General features: G+C 43.4%; 1 protein-coding gene across 1 annotated transcript in view; it reads left to right on the forward strand.

Annotated features, from left to right (window-relative positions):
* The window catches only part of Tspan13 (tetraspanin 13), a 44,478-nt gene that overhangs the window by 25,849 nt on the left and 1,244 nt on the right, over window positions 1-17,385 (forward strand). Inside the window, exons 2-5 of the mRNA XM_004652842.2 lie at window positions 13,011-13,178; window positions 14,503-14,583; window positions 15,266-15,379; window positions 17,071-17,184. Of these exons, the coding sequence (XP_004652899.1) occupies window positions 13,011-13,178; window positions 14,503-14,583; window positions 15,266-15,379; window positions 17,071-17,184 (477 nt within the window). The remainder of the gene's footprint in view (window positions 1-13,010; window positions 13,179-14,502; window positions 14,584-15,265; window positions 15,380-17,070; window positions 17,185-17,385) is intronic.

Here is a 17,385-nt window from a genome sequence, read left to right on the forward strand (position 1 = left end):
AAACCCTGTCTGAAAAAAATATACATATTGTATGATTTTGTGTGTGTATACATACATTACAGCTTAATTATGTGTGTGTGTGTATGTATATACAAAAGTTGTTGGCTTTATGTAAAAAATTATGTGTTTTTAGGCACAATGATACAGTCCTATAGGGAGAAAAGAATACACTAAGCAGAAAGTTCCACAATCTATTACTGTCTATTTGGCATATTTACTTTGCCACTCGAATGCCCTCACCTGAAAAATGAAGGGAACCGATTAAGGCCACTGACCCAGTCAGTACCTTGGGGCCTTAGCGTTCTCTTGGCTGTGCTGTTGTGAGCCGCGTCCTTTCTCAGGTGGACTGTCATCATTACTGCTGCCACCTCCTGAGAATTTGTCCCGGGAAGCTGTGCCAATTTTAGACACTTTTATAATCTTACTGTTGTATACCTTTTCCATTATGGCTCTTTTAACTCCTTTTAAAAATCTCTTTTTACATGATCAGGTCTGCTTTGTTGTAGAGAGAAAACAGGAAAGGTTGGTGTTTCCTGCTCATAAAGACAGTGCTATCCAGGAGTTAACAGATCCATAACCTGTTTTTATCAGCCTTCTGTCTCCCAGAGGAAGGAAACTATTTGTCATGGGTCTAAATTTACTTTCTCTTACAATTGGTTTCATAATAAGGAAACTGTTATTATACTTGAACAAAAGTCTTCACAGTTGCTTTGTCTACCAAGGTACAGTGATGGGTTTACGCTTTAATTATGCACTTAGGATTAATTTTATTTGAGTGAATAATTTTTAGATCACTAGTTTGGGACTTGTAATCTCATTCTATTCAAAATTATTACCAGTGGTAACATGTAATTATCACTACTTAGAAATAAGTTGTTTCATTATTATCCTCAAAAGACTCCATTTTAGTAAAAGTTAAACACTGATAATCGAATCTTAGAGGCATTTTAGAAATCTTTAGTTTTATTTCTTTTTAAAAAACATTTATTTGTTTATATGTGAGCAGAGAAAGAGAAGAGAGGAGAGAGAATGAGCACACCAAAATCTCTTGCCGCTACAAATAAATTACAGACACATGTACCACTCTGTGCATCTTGGCTTTATGTGGGAACTGGGGAATTGAACCCGAGGCTGCCAGGCTTTGCAAGCCAGTGCTTTTAACTGCTGAGCCATCTTCCCAGCTCTTCAGTGTTATTTCCAGGTTGAAAAGTTAATTATGAATATTTGGTAGATTTTTGTTATGTGTTAGAAATACCAATTGTATACAAGCACACATGTTTTTATTACTTTTGTTGTTATTTGTATATGCATGGTGTGTGTATACCACATATATGTAGAGGTCAGAGGACAGCCTCAGGGTGTTTGAAAATGCTGTGTGTGGTGTGTGTTTTTCTTTCTTTCTTTCTTTGTTATTTGGTTTTTCGAGGTAGGGTCTTACTCTAGTCCAGGCTGACCTCGAACTCACTATATAGTTTCAGGGTGGTCTTGAACTCATGATGATCCACCTACCTCTGCCCCCCAAGTGCTGATTAAAGGTGTGCGCCACTATGCCCGGCTCGTGTGTCCTTTTTTTAAAAATAGTTTTGCTTATTTGAGACAGAGAAAGAGAAAGAGGCACACAGAAAGTGAGCTGTGAGGGTGTCTTATCCAAACACCAGACAGGTGCGTCTCTGTGGGCACCTGTATGTAGGCCCTGGGCAATCTTCCCAGCCTGCCGCTGTGTTGTTGAGGTGTGCGCTCATTTGATTTTGCCACTGTATATGTGCCAGTGTGATTGGCCCAGGAGCTTCTGGATTTCTTTGGCTCTCCACCTTCCGTTACCTCCAGTATGTTAGGATCGCAGATGTGTGTGTCACTTTGTGTCCGGCTTTACATAGATGCTGGGGAATTGAACTTGGGCCAGCAGACTTACAAGCAGGTGGCTTTAATCACTGACCTACCACCCCAGCCCCTGGTTTCGGCCTTTTAAATTAAAAAAAAAAAAAAGCCATTGTATTTTTGGAGTTTAATCAAAAAATGGCTCATTCCAAGAAGCTCATGTTCACACAGAGAAAATCTTCATTTGAAGTTGCTAGGTTTGGGAAACAGAAGGCTGGTTGGGACAGGTTAGATCAATTTATGGAGAAAAGTAAAGCAGAATTTAGACTCATTGCGCTTGTAAGAAAGCGCTATTAAAATTATGTACTTTATTAATTTGGAAATATTTCACCTGCACAAGAAACAATATGGTAGAGTCCTATGGGCGTATTAACTCAGTTTCACACAGGCAGTGTCCTGCCCTGTCTCTCTGCCTAAGGTGTCAATGCTGAAGGTCCTTCTGCAGCCCCGTTTCTCCTCCTGATATCCTGTCCCCGTGCATGCTTGTGACATCTGTGACAGTCTCATACAAATCACCCACAGAAAGTAGTGTTGTCATTTTGTGTTTGGAAGTTGACATAGATCACATATTTTGTCTTTATTTATTATTTTGTGTTTCTGAAGTTTGTTGATTTCACAGGAACAGAGGACAATCTATTCTATAATGTGACTATAGCAGTGTTAGGAACCCCTGTCATGTTTGAGGTTGGTCTTTTGTTTTGTTGTTTTTTTTTTTTTCTCCCCTGTAACAGAGGAGTGTCCTGGCGTGGGGCTGGCTGGCTGTGTGTCTTTCTCTCGAGGATTCACAGGGAAACAGCTCTGGGCTTGTGAGGAGTGTGCATCTTCCACATTGCGGCCCGGCTCATGATCTGTAAGGTGCCTGAGGACCTCTTGCTTCTGCTTGGATGTGAGTTCTAGGCTCCCTTGCCTTTGGTAGTGTCAGGCCTGGTTTTGCATAGGAGATTATGTATCATTGACTTAATTTTTTTTTTATTAGTTAATAGCTTTCATGTATTGATTAGGCCTTTTGGAGTCTCCTTTCCTACCTTTGACCATAGTGTGATTTCTGTTTAAAAATTTTTTAAGTATATTTTATTTTTTTATTTGACCGAGAAAGAGGGAGGGAAGGGACAGAGAGAATGGGTGCGCCAGGGCCTCCAGCCACCGCAGACAAACTCCAGGTGCGTATGTTACATTGTGCATCAGGCTTTACATGGGTACTAGAGAATAAAACTTGGGCCTGCAGGCTTTGCCTGCTGAGCTATCTCCCCAGCCCTCCTGTATTTTTCATTTTCCAGAATTTTAAAGTATTATTTCTTTATTTGAGAGAGGGAGAGCGAGCGAGGGAGAAGCAGCAGCAGATGGCAAGAGAGAATGGCACTGCAAGTCAATTTTCTGGGGAACTGTCCTTTTTTTCTTCTTTTTAAGAAACACTTTTATCCTTTAAAAAATATTTTAGTTTACTTTATTTGAGGCTGAGACAGAGAGAGAGCAAGAGCGACTGAACGAGCATGAGACAGATAGAGAGAGTGGGCATGCCAGGGCCTCTAAGCCATTGCAGATGAACTCCAGATGCATGTGCCACCTTGTGCACCTGGTCTATGTGGGTACTGGGGAATCGAACTTGGGTCCTCAGGCTTCACAGGCAAGCAAGCACCTTAACTGCTAAGCCATCTCTCCAGCCCTCTAATTTTTTGAGACATAATCTCGTGTACTCCAAGCCAGCCTCAAACTCACTTCGCAGCTAAGGTGAGCCACGGTGCTTTTTCGAACTCACTTCTACCCCTGCCTCCAGAAATTCTGGGACTATAGCCATCTGCCACCATGCCTGGTTTCAGGGTTGGGTTTTGATTTCTCTTCATCTTTATCTTTTTTCTTCTTCTGGTTTATTTTATTTGACTTCTCTTTAAGTCTGAGTGTTTAAAAATGATTGCTTTTCAAGTTTTTCTTTTCCTTTTTTTTTTTTTTTTTACTTTAGTTAAGGTATTGCCTTTTTGGTTTCCTTCCTTTCTGTTATGTTAGGTTCTTGGGAGCCCTCAGATTGCTCTGTGTATTTCTCATGCATTTCTTTTTCTTAGGAGCTTTGTGATTTCTTTTTTGTTTGTTTGTTTTTGATGTAGGGGCCTCACTGTAGCCCAGGCTGACCTAGAACTCACTCTGTAGTCCCAGGCTGGCCTTGAACTCATAGCAGTCCTCCTATCTCTGCCTTCCAAGTGCTGGGATTAAAGGCCTATATGACCACTCCCAGTGAGCTTTGTGATTTTGATTGGTGACAGTTTATAATTTTTTTTTTTTGCATTTGTATGTGCATGTGTGGTGTGCATGTGGGTGCAGTCATGCAGGTGTGTGTTTGTGTGTGCACACCTGAATGGAGGTGGGAGGTTGATGCTCTTGTCTTCCTTGACCACTCCACCCCTCATTTATTGAGACCGAAGCTCTCATTTGAACCTAGAGCTTCCTGATTTAGCTAGTCTAGCTAGCCAGCTTCCCCTGGGGAATCTCCAGTCTCTGCCTCCTGAGAACTGGGATTGTGGGTGGGTTACCATGCCTACCTGACATTTGCATGGGTACAAAGGGTCTGAACTCAGGTCCTCATGCTTGTACAAAAAGGGCTTTACCAACTGAGTCACTTCCCCTGATCTAAAATTTATAATTAGAAAAACTATTTATTTGCAGAGAGAAATAGAAAAGAGACAGAGAAAAATGGGTGTGCCCGGCCCTCTAGCCACTGCAAATGAACTCTAGATGTGTGCACCCCCTTGTGCATCTGGTTTACGTGGGTCCTGGGGAATTGAACCTGGATCCTTTGTCTTCATGGGCAAATGCCTTAACCGCTAAGCCATCTCTCCAGCCCTAAAATTTGTAATTTTGAAAATTTGGTGCTGGTGTGGAGGCTGGGATTTGGAAGTATCTATCTTTCCTGAATTTTCCTCTCTCAACTGCCATTACAGTGGGTGATGTGTTCTCATCTGAACTGCTTAGTGAATGGGGTGGCATGCAGCTGATCTCTGAAGAGCCTTGGTACCTTTCTTTCTTGCAGATGACTTTTAAAAAGAAACTCAGTTGCCTTTGTGGTTTCCCTAGATGTGTAGTCATTGGTGTTTTGGTTTTGTTGGGTGTTTTTCTTTTCTTTTTCCAACACTGGGAAAATAGCTGTCTGCAGTTCCCAGCTATGCAGGCGTCTCCGTTCCTCCTCAGGGCGGCCTCTCTGTCAGCTGAGTGCTATAGGCTTTCAAGTTGTCCTTTCATTGTAGGTCAGTGGTAATTCCCATGGGTCTCTGTGCTCAGCTGCATATCAAAATAAGATGTTACAACCCTTTTCATTGTTTGAAAATGTATTGCAGCAGGAACTTTTTGTTGTTGTTTTTTTCAAGATAGGGTCTCACTCTAGACCAGCCTGAACTGGAACTCATCATGTAGTTTCAGGGTGGCCTCAAACTCACAGCCTCCTAAGTGCTGGGATTAAAGGTGTGCACCACCACACCAGGTGCAGGAATTAAAAAAAAAAATATTTTATTTATTTAAGACAGAGACAGAGCATGGGTGTGCCAGAGCCTCCTGTAAATGGATTCCAGATGCATGTGCCACTTTGTGCATCTGGCTTTATATGGGTACTGGGGAATTGAACCTGGGCCATTAGGTATTGCAAAGCAAGTACCTTTAACTGCTGGGCCATATCCTCAGTCCCCTTTTAAAATTTTTTCTTTTAAAGACAGGATCTTGCCGTACATAGCTCTGACTGCTCTGGCTGTCCTGGTACTTGCTATGTAGCCCTTGGTGGCTTTGAACTCTTGGCAGTCCTCCTGCCTCAGCTTCCCCCCAACTAGTGTCTGCTTAGGAAAGCTTCTACATGTTTTCAAAATCCCCTGTGGACGGCTTTGTTGTTCTTGTCCCTAAAGGCTTCCGCATCTTAGTTTTAGGAATTTGAGATTAGATTAAATCAAGACTCTCACAATGGGAGTTATTTTGGATTATCTGAATAAGCCTTACATGACTAAGATCCTTAGGAGAGGCAGGGAGGCTCCGGTCAGCAAAGGAGTTGTACTGAGGGAGCAGGCGGGGGTCTGCGTGGTGTGGAGTTGACACTCTGCTAGCTTTGAAGGCCGAGGAAGGGGCCTGATGTCAAGGAATACAAGGGCCTCTAGGAACTAAAAACAGATGGAGCTTCTGGAGCCTATGCAGCTGAAGATAGATACATGTTGGATTTCTGCCCTCCATCGCCTAGAGTAAGCTGGTGTTTTGGCTTTTTCAAGGTAGGGTCTCACTCTGGCCCTGGCTCACTGTGTAGTCTCAGGCTGGCCTTGAACTCACAGTGATCCTCCTATGTCAGCCTCCTGAGAGCTGGGATTAAAGGTGCACACCACTACGCCTGGCATGGTATTGTTTTAAACCACGGTACCTGTTTTAAACCACTGTTCCTCTTAAGAGGAATAAAAGAAAACCTTCAGTGGTTTTTAAATGCCGCCTTGTTGGAATAATCAGGGTAGACTGAAAACCATGTTGAAGACACAGCAGAGTCAACTTGGCAAGGGGTTCCTTTGACAGGCTTGTAGAAGGAAGCAGCCTTTTCCTTTCCTTATCAAAAATAAAAGGAGAACAAAAAGAACAGAGATACTTGTGAATGTTCTGAATAATATTTTTAGTGAGAGCCTCATGGCCAGTCAGAGAATGAGACTTGTGCTTCCCACCCTCTGATTGCAGAACATATTTTTTTGGAGTTGGGCACACTGGTGTATACTCCTGTTGCCCTGAAGGTTTGTTTGAATCCCAGGGCTTCGAGTTATCTTAGGAGGCATGGTGAGACCCCCATCTCATAGTGGGGGGTTATGAAGAGAACAAAGGACTATGCTAATGAGAGAAAGGCAGAGCACTGGTGTAGTCATCAGCTGAAGGATGTCGATGGCCGCAAAAGGATGGACCAAGTAGGGACCAGATTCTCCCCCTGGACCTCCCGACATTGGGGGTTTAGTTTGCTGCGTGGGGGCTCTTGAGGCTGCGGAGTGCTTCACTGTGGCTCGCCAGTAAAGACTTCACTGCGGGTCAAACATCAGACCGACCTTGTAACAGCCAACACTTCCCCACGTTTTGTCTCTTTGTCTCTTCCCTTCACCTGCTGTGCAAGCCAGCGAAAGCACGGGGGGCTTGAAACCACCTTTCTCCCACAGCTGCGGAGACGTGAAGGTGTCAGGAGGGAGCCTCCGTCTGTCCTCCTCATAAGGACGCACACGGCGGCATTTATGACCAGCTTCTCCTCTGAGACCCTTAAGTAGTGTCGTCTTTAGTGTCCATCCCTTTGCTGCCCAGGCTGATGACCACAGAAGCTGGTTTTCACTTTCTAGCTACTTTTTTTTTAAACTGACTTGTACTCTGAATCACTTTGTAAAAGCCTGTGATGTTGCCCTTTTGTAAGAAACACTTTTCTCAAATTAAAAAAACAAACAAAAAACAACCCTGATATAGCAGGAATTCTTTCTTCTAGTGACTTAGAGAACAAAAGTCAGTTACAACCCATGACCCAAGGCCATCACAGTGTCTATATTTGTATAGCATGATAGTGAACAGTAGATTTACAGTTTTGGTTTTCTTTTTTGGGGTAGATTCTCACTCTAGCCCAGGCTGACCTGGAACTCACTCTATTGTCCCAGGCTGGCCTTGAACTCAAAGTGATTCTCTTACCTCTGCCTCCCAGGTGCTGGGATTCAGGGCATGGACTATCATGGCCGTAGCTTTACATTTTTTAAAAGTTTTTTTGTTTATTTTTATTTATTTATTTGAGAGCGATAAACAGAGAGAGAAAGATAGAGAAAGAATGGGTGCACCAGGGTCTCCAGCCACTGCAAATGAATTGCAGATGCATACATCACCTTGTGCATCTGGCTTACATGGGTCCTGGGGAATTGAGCCTCGAACCAAGGTCCTTAGGCTTCACAGGCAAGCGCTTAACCGCTAAGCCATCTCTTCCAGCCCAGCTTTACATTTTTAAATGAGAAAAAAAAAAAAAATCAGAGGAAGAATATTTTGTGAAATGTGAAAAGTATATGAATTCACATTTCACTATTTAAAAATCAGGTGTTGCTGGTTGAGGTAGCACATTATCATCCCATCCCATCACTTGGGACAGTGAGGCAAGAGGATTGTAAATATGCGGCCAGCCTGGACTATGTGACTATCTCAAAACCAAAAGGCCCAGCCAACCAGCCAGCCAACAAAACACTCCCCAACAAAACAAGATGTAAACCCAGGGGTGGGGGTATTATAACCCAGCCTTTGCTGTGCATTGCGCATTGTACATCTCTGCTTCTGTGTGCAATATCACAATTGAACAGTTGTGGCAGAGACCATGTCATCTCCAAAGCCAGGTAACAAATATTCAGTCCTCTGAAAAGAACTTTGGTTGACTTCTAAGAGATATGTCCTATCTTTGGGTTTTAGCACCATAACCATTTGTTTATGGGTAGTTAGTACTATGTTTAAGAATATTTAGGTATGGAGAGATGGCTTAGCAGTTAAGATGTTTGCCTGCAAAACCAAAGGAAACAGATTTGATTCCCAGGACCCATGTAAGCCAGATGCACACCAGTTCGTTTGCAGTGGCTGAAGGCCCTGGCGTGCCCATTCTCTATCTGTATTCTCTCTCTTTCTCTCTAATAATAATAATAATAAGAAGAAGAAGAATATTTAACTGCTGCTGTGCATGGTGGCTCATGCCTGTAATCCCAGCATTTGAGAGGCTGAGATGGAGCCATTCTGGACTACAAAGTGAGTTCTAGGTCAGCCTGAGCTGCTAGAATGACACCTGTCTCTCCCCCACAAAAACAGCCCCAAAATGTACAAGAATGTTTAACTTCCTTATGGTCTTGAATGTTTACAAATTTCATTAATGTAAGGATTTGGAATGAATGTGGAAGGACTCTTTAAAACTAAGGGATTAGAAAAATTTGTATATAAGGTTATCTGTGCTTCTGATTTTTTTTCCTCTAAATGTGCAGTAGTCAGTTTCATGTTGCTGAGGATGAACATACAAACCAAACATAGTTTATGGGAGAGAGAAAGGGATTTACATCAAGCTTACAGATCCAGGGGAAGTTCCATCAGTGGTGGGAGAAGCTGGCTCTCCTTCATAAATTCAGGTAGAAAGAGACAACTGCAGCCATCAACACCAAAAAGCAAGCTTCCCCCTCCAGAGCTCAAAGCTCTCTGCATGCCTTCAGGCTGGAATTCAGATCTGCTCCCAGACACACTTCAGGGCTAGACTCCAGGATCCGCTCTCAGTGACACCTCCTTCAGCCAGTCAGCTGGAGGTCCAATTACAGGTTTTAATAAAACACCTGAGTCTGCAGGGCACATATATTCAAACCACCACACAAAGGGCTCAAACCATGGACACAGTAATGATAGTCTTGCCCCATGAGTTTAACTAAATGTGTAAATAACCTTTACATCCATTACTAGATGTTGGTGGGTGGACGGTTAATTTCATGGATGTTTAGAGACAGGCTCTGGTACCCATGTGTTTTGGTCCAACACTAGTGTGGATAGTACTTTGAGGGTATTTTGTAGCTGTGACCGACATTTACAGCCAGTTGCCTTAAGTAAATCAAGCTTGCCTTCATAGACTGTGTGAATGAACTATTCTGGTCAGTGGAAACCTTTAAGAGCATCCACTGTGGCTTCTCAAGGAAGAAGGAATTCTGCCTGAGAGTCTAGCCTGCTGGTCTGCCCTCTAAATTTTTTTGGGGGGGAGGATTTCTTTTTTTTTCTCAATTTTTATTAACATTTTCCATGATTATAAAAAATATCCTATGGTAATAGCCTCCCTACCCCCCACTTTACCCTTTGAAACTCCATTCTCCATCATATCCCCTCCCCATCTCAATCAGTCTCTCTTTTATTTTGATGTCATGATCTATTCCTCCTATGATGGTCTTGTGTAGGTAGTGTCAGGCGCTATGAGGTCATGGATATCCAGGCCATTTTCTGTCTGGAGGGAGCACATTGTAAGGAGACCTACCCTTCCTTTGGCTCTTACATTCTTTCCGCCACCTCTTCCACATTAGACCCTGAGCCTTGAAAGGTGTGATTGAGATGTTACTCAGTACTCGAGTCACTTCTTTCCAGCACTATGATACCTTCTGAGTCATCCCAAGATCAATGCCATCTGAAAGGAGAAGATTCTCTACCCAAAGTGAGAGTAGCGTTAATATAAGGGTATGAATATTAAGAGAAGTGCTTACTGGGCAGTTTGATAAGCATAGTATATACATTTATCCAGACATCAGCAGATGTTACACCCTTAGGGCTTATGATTACCCCTGTTTTAAGTTTTCAGTATCAGAGATGTGTTCTCCTCCATGGAGCGGGCCTCCAGTCCAATTGGAGGGCAGTTGGTTTCCACCATGATAGATGTGCCACTATTGTTGCTGTTGACTCATTTGGCCTGGCTGGCCTATTATAAGGCTTGTAGTGTCCACTGTTGAGTATCTTCACTGGTGGTATCTCTTTCTCTCATTGAACTACATGTAGAATGGCTTCTTCCAGCTTTCTGTCAGCTGGTTCACATGGAGGAGGTTATCAGTTCAGTTCCAGCAAGATTTCTCAGTGGCTTTGCAGCCCAAGTATGTGGAGTCTTCAATAATATGCCCTCCAAATTTTTGACTTGCATGTGGAACCAGTTCTTTAAAAAAAATTTTTTTTGTTTTTATTTATTTGAGAATGACAAAGAGAGAGAGAAGGAGAGAGAGAGAATGGAGAATGGGTGCACCAGGGCTTCCAGCCACTGCAAACGACTTCCAGATGCATGCACCCCCTTGTGCATCTGGCTTAAGTGGGTCCTGGGGAATTGAGCTTCGAACTGGGGTCCTTAGGCTTCACAGGCAAGTGCTTAACCGCTAAGCCATCTTGTGGAGCCAATTCTTTTTTTTTTTTTTAATTTTTTTGTTTATTTTTTATTTATTTATTTGTTTGAAAGTGACAGACAGAGAGAAAGAGGCAGATAGATAGATAAAGGAGAGAGAGAATGAATGGGCGTTCCAGGGCCTCTAGCCGCTGCAAACGAACTCCAGATGTGTGTGCCCCTTGTGCATCTGGCTAACGTGGGTCCTGGAGAATCAAGCCTTGAACCAGGGTCCTTAGGCTTCACAGGCAAGCGCTTAACCACTAAGCCATCTCTCCAGCCCTGGAGCCAATTCTTTATAGCCTTTCTTGTCTTCAAATAGATATATGCATAGGTATTTTCTATTGGCTCCATTTTGCTGGAGACCCACTAACTCCCGCAGCCAGTCGCTCTGCTCTGTGTGCCCCCGCACCACCTTCGGGGCCTGCTCCCGAGACGCAGCGGCGCTGAGCGAGGCCCCTCTTCCTCACACCTCCTGCAGGCTTCTGCCATCTACAGCGCGTGAGAGGAAATGTGTTATATTTAGATGTTACAGCATCAGAAACCAGCTACCTTGTGAAGGGCTGGAGGACTTGTTCGCACCCCAGAGCCGTTTAAAATTGTGAGAGGGCTGTGAGCGGGTGACCAAAGTGAAATCGGCCGAGGGCCCGTCGGTAAGGAGCGCCGAGAACGGGAGGAGGCCGTCCCTGTAACTCCATTCTGCCACGCTACACGTGGTTTCCTGTATTCTCAGGTTTTAATCTTTGGGCAGGACACGAGTATCTTGGATAAAAATATAAATGTATGCACAATATTTAGCAGTTTTGTTTTTATCTCTCAGTTTTAACTTTGCATTTTATCCATCCTAAACATTAGCCATGGTTTCTAAGTTCTTCTGTTAGTGTTTGATAAATATAAATAAAATGATTGGAGTATGAAATGATTTCTTGTTCAAATTCTATTTCATTCTAAAGAGCTAAGATTTCTTAGACTGTGCGTCTTGTTGTTTTAATGGCCTCTCAGCCCTCTGTGAGTCCTGCTGGTCTAGACAGTGACGTAGACAGGAGGGAGTTCACTTAACAGCAGTTGTGTGAACACTGTGTGGGTGTTGCCCACGGCTCAGGGCCTGTGATAAGTTTTGGACATACCCAGAGGTAAGAAGGTGAGAGTTCTTCTCAGCTTGTCTTGTCTCCTGGAGACAGGTGTGAAAGCAGACTGTGTGAGCAGCGAGAGGGGCACGGCAGAACCCCATTCAGGGAACACACATCGCTGCGGAGGGAGAGATTGGCACAGCCACATGGGGAGTGGGAGGACAGAGGAGGCTGCAGTCCAACTGGGCTTTGAAAGAGAAGATGATTTCTGTATAAACAGACTGAACGGCAGGCCGAGCTGTGTGGGTGCCCAGTTGTACGTTCACTCTCACCTCAACAGCTTAAGTAGCAATGCGTGTAGGTTTCGTGAACCAGACCTGTGGGGCGCCACATTTCTTTTCTAGATAATTGTTAGTCTTGTATTCTTTAGAAAAGGATCTTAATGAAAGCCAGCATTATATGGGGATAGAGGGATGGCCCAGTGGGTAATATGCTTACTGTGCATGCCTGAGGATCTGAGTTTGCTTCCCCAGCACCTACGTGTCAGGTACAGTGGCACACACCTAAAATCTCACCACTGGGGAGTTGGAGGCAGGGCTTGCTGACTAGAAACCCTGAAAGAATTAAGTAGAATGACTGAGGGTGATAACTTCATGTCGACCACCTGTCTCTACTGACACATGTGTATGCACATCCACATACATGTATGAATATACGTACACACATGGACACACATCACACAGACATGAACATGCAAAACAAACAAACCCAGCACCATCCCCTGAGACCCCTCGTGTATGTTCAGCAAACCTTCTTTATTATTGGGTTTTACATACATGGATTTAACCCACTGGACCACATATATTCAGAAAAAAAATGCAACATTGGCAATTATTTTTATCTGGTCTTCCCTTAACAATGCAGTGCAGCAGATACTTGGCAGAGCACTGGCATTTTATTAGCTACTTTGTGTCATGCAGAGGTGTTCTGAGGTTTACAGAAGTGTACATGTACCGAGGGTCTATGAAAATAGGCCACCATTTTAAATGGAACTTGACTTTGGTATATGTGGGGGGTTCTGAAACCGCTCTCTTGTGGCTACTGATGGACGGTTGCAGCTGTGTGTATGATCCTGAGATGTACGGAACCTGCTATTGGCATTTCACAAACAACTTTTTTCTTTTCCCCAGCTGGTGAGCCTGTTGCTGATCGGAATTGCTGCTTGGGGCATCGGCTTTGGGCTGATCTCCAGCCTGCGAGTGGTGGGCGTGGTCATCGCTGTGGGCATCTTCTTGTTTCTCATTGCACTGGTGGGGCTCATTGGAGCCGTCAAACACCACCAAGTGTTGCTGTTTTTTGTATCCTTTGCAAAAAAAAAAAAAATAATAATAATAATAATCAGGACTTTTTAACCCTAAACTGGTGCTGCTTTTTCTTACTGTTGATTACTATCTTAGTGGTTGCTACTCATTTAATATCACCATAAGGAAACTAATTCCCAGAAAGCGATTTCTAGAAAGCCTGGTGCCTGTTTGCCCATCTAATATGAAGGGTGTCTGTCGGGGTAACATATGACCTGATGCAGCGTCCTGCGAGCTCAGTGTAGTCCTGGTTTTCTCCTGCAAATTCAGTAAAACTGAACTCAGTGGCTTCTTTCAATAATATTTGGCTCAGAATTTAGCGGTGTGCTCTTCAGACTTAATATTAAGAAAGCTTATAGCTATTAATACTTACTTATTTTAGAGAGTTGAGAATTTGCATTTTGTTCTGAATTAAATTCTGAAGTGTTTGGCCATTTTTTGGATAAAACAATGTTTATATTTTAGTGACAATCCAAGAAATTATATCTGAAACACAGAAGACATACATCCTATTTTTTTTTTTATTTTTATTTATTTGAGAGAGAGAGAAGTGGGGGAGAGAATGGATGCACCATGGTCTTCAGCCGCTGGAAACGAACTCCAGATGCATGCACCACCTTGTGCATCTGGATTATGTAGGTACTGGGGAATTGATCCTGGGTCCTTTGGCTTTGCAGGCAAGCACTTTAACTGCTAAGCCATCTCTCCAGCCCCAGAGATTGCTTTTTTAAAAAAAATGCTATTTACTTATTTTGAGAAAGGGAGATGGGGGGAGAGGGAGAGAGAGAGAAAGAGAGAGGATGAATGGGTGCTCCAGGGCCTCCAGCCACTGCAGATGAACTCCACATGCATCTGGCCTTAAGTGGGTATTGAGGAATTGAACCTGGGTCCTCAGGCTCTGCAGGCGAGCACCATAACTGCTAAGCCATCTCTCCAGTCCTGCTTCTTTTTTTTTAAGCATTTACTTTTTATTTGGGCTTATGAGGCAATCAAATTACTTTTGTTTTGTCTTTTGAGACAAGGTCTTTGTAGCATTGGCTGGCCTTGAATTTATATCAGTCCTCTGGCTTCTGCTTTCCCAGTGCTGGGATTCCAGATGTGAGCCAACATGCACTGCATCCATAATTATTCCTGATTTTCTACATGAACTTACAATGTGTTGACAAAATAGCAATTTTTGTGTATTTATTTGAGTTTTCTCTGTGTGTCATTTGTTCTGTTTTCTGGGTGAGTTGCTTCGAGGGCATTTGAACGTCATGTCAGCACCTCCGTCTTGCTGCTTTCAGAGCACTTAGGAATGTCCTTAACTGCTAACTCTCAGTACATGATCATCCTCCTCCTTGTATTTATTGTTCAGTTCTCTGTTTCCTGTGCTTGTTTAGCTCTGAATCAGGAGCAGCAGGTAAGCAGACCTTCCTTCTACCTTATTTTACCTTATTTTGTGTAGCTTGTATATGAAAAAATAAAAGTGGCAATGTGGCGAGGGGGTGGGGTGGAGGTGACTATAAAACAGCTTCTTGTCCAGAATACTATTTTACCCCTGAGCTGTCTCCCTCCTTGTTCCTGAGTGGGCTAGTGGGACTGAGGGGACTAGAGAAACCATAGGTGTGAATGGTTTTTGTCCCCTGTATGTAGGATTTAGTTCTGATTGTGTAAGAACTGCTACCGCTGGAAGTTGTTTACTGGTCTTTGCACCATCATGTGCGGTGAGACATTTGCTCCGGAATGCTTGTGGTCACCGTCTAGCAATTATTCTTTTCAAACTTTCCATTTATAGAGAAAATACGGCTTTCTGTCTTGGACTGACAACAACTTTGCCTTGTTACACTTTGACAGAGAATTACACCTTTGAGCCAAGTGCTACTTGTAAATTGCTTGTAAAAGCTGGGACTTTTGCAGCTGTAGGCTAAAATTTGTGCCTTCATGTTCGTTCACACGGAGGGGGTCACCCTTCAGAAGGTCCTAATAGAGTGGAGAGGGTCCTGACTCCATGTACACTGAGTATTGAAGGCTGCAGGCGTTGGCCTTGTGTGTTTTCTGCAGGAGCGGCATCTTCTAATGAGTTTATAAAATGCGTTTCCTAGGGTCAGCTTTTGGAGGTGGGCTGGAACAACACAGCAAGTGCTCGAAATGACATCCAGAGAAATCTAAACTGCTGTGGCTTCCGAAGTTTTAATCCAAATGACACCTGTCTGGCTGTAAGTCCAAAGAATTCTTTTTTTTTTTTTTCTTTTACTGTATTACATGTAGATTGAGGATGATTAGTGGAGTCGAAATGGGCTTTCTGATACTGAATTGTATTTCAAATATTTTGACATATACCTGTATCATACAAGTTTTTTAAAGGAGCCATTTTCTTTTTAAAGTTTATTTATTTATTTGAGAGAGAAGCAGAGAGAGAGAGAGAGAGAGAGAGAGAGTGAGAATGAGAGAGAGAGAGAGAGAGAGAGAATGGGCACATCAGGGCCTCTAGCCACTGCAAATGAACTCCATCTGCTTGTGCCACCTTGTGCATATATGGCTTATGTGGGTACTGAGGAATCGAACCTGGGTCCTTAAGATTTGCAGGCAAGCTCCTTTACCACTAGCCCTGTCATACATTTTATATACATGACTGTAACATTTGCCTGACATCTGAATCTTCCAGGGCCCAGTCAGGCACACAGCTTTTATTTTCCTGCCCTCACTTCTTTCTTACTGGGCTCTTCCTAGAACAAATTAGGAAGGAAATGATGAATTAGTCTTAAAGATTTAGAAGAAGTGTTTAAGTGATCTCAGTTTTGGCATAGCACAGAGGTAGCAGGAAGAATGCTCTTTTTTTTTGTTTGTTTGTTTTGATTTTTGGAGGCAGGGTCTCACTATAGCCTGGGCTGGACTCAAAACTCTGGAGCTGCAGGCTGGCCTCAACTCAGGGCAGTTCTCCTACCACCACGCCTGGCTTACATGGGCTTTCTTTCTTTTTATTTATTTATTTTTGCAAGGACAAGGAGCTGTAATTCTACATTGGCTTTCTTAACCAGCCAGACAAGCTCCAACATGGAAGACTCAGAGCTGTGCTGCTCTCACTGCCTTCTTCCTCATCATAATTTCTCACCCATTCTGCTTGGGGTTGGGTACTGGTAGACTGGTGAGACCCATCCTCATGTCTTATGCCAGACACCCGATCCCCAAGCAGTAAGCCAATCCCGCATGAGGAGGGTCTCTGGATGGGACTCACTAGGAGGCTCTTGTGTATGTATGTTTGAGGCAACGCCTCTTACCAGCTGTCTTGGAAGTTAGTTATCTCTTCAATGAGGCCTCTTTTGTGAAGTTATTATTATTTTTGCAGAATCTGTATTCATTTTCTCTTGCTGTGTAACATCGTCAAAACTTCATGGCCTAAAATGATGCCCATTTATTATCGTACAGTTCCTATGAGTCAGAGGAGTCTAGGTGTGATGAGCTGAGTCCTCTGGTGAGGGTTTCATGAAGCTGAAATTAGACATTGGCAGCCACTGAACCTCATGTGTGGCATGAGGCTCTCTACCCACTCAGTGGTTGTTGTAAAATTGGGTTTTTCAGAGCCCTGTTTGGTGGCTGTCAGCTGGATGTCTCAGGTCATAACACATCATCATCAAAACTAGCACAAAAATCTCTCCATTCTGGTAGAATGGAGTCTTACAGAACGCAACCTAGATATGGGAGTGACTATCTCACCATCTCTACAAGCCCCCTCCGTAGGGGGAAGGATCCTACCAACACCACATGGTCATCTTAGGAATTCGCATGCAACTGACAATTTATGCTCAAAATTAGATGTGATGCCCAGACCCACTTTTTGTTGTGGTGTAGCTTTTAATGCGCCTTTTTAAAGTGTGTTGTAGAATAACAGGTCCTTCCTTTGACACAGAGCTGCGTTAAAAGTGGCCACCCGTGCTCGCCGTGTGCTCCGATCATTGGAGAGTACGCTGGAGAGGTTCTGAGGTTTGTGGGTGGTATTGGCCTCTTCTTCAGCTTTACAGAGGTATGTGCGAACAACTCAGCCCTTCCCTAGTGTGCCTGGGGCGTCTTTGACCAGAGGACACAGCATCACACTTTAGCATGACAAGTTTTGAGAAGCAGTCATACATATTTTCCTTAAAGGCTCGTTCTGCAGTGAACCAGACGATCTGTAGCTTGGAATCAGGACATCTTACAATTCTGGCATTGACTTTATAACAGGAAT

This window comes from Jaculus jaculus, chromosome 16 (genome assembly GCF_020740685.1).
Source record: "Jaculus jaculus isolate mJacJac1 chromosome 16, mJacJac1.mat.Y.cur, whole genome shotgun sequence".
NCBI lineage: Eukaryota > Metazoa > Chordata > Mammalia > Rodentia > Dipodidae > Jaculus > Jaculus jaculus.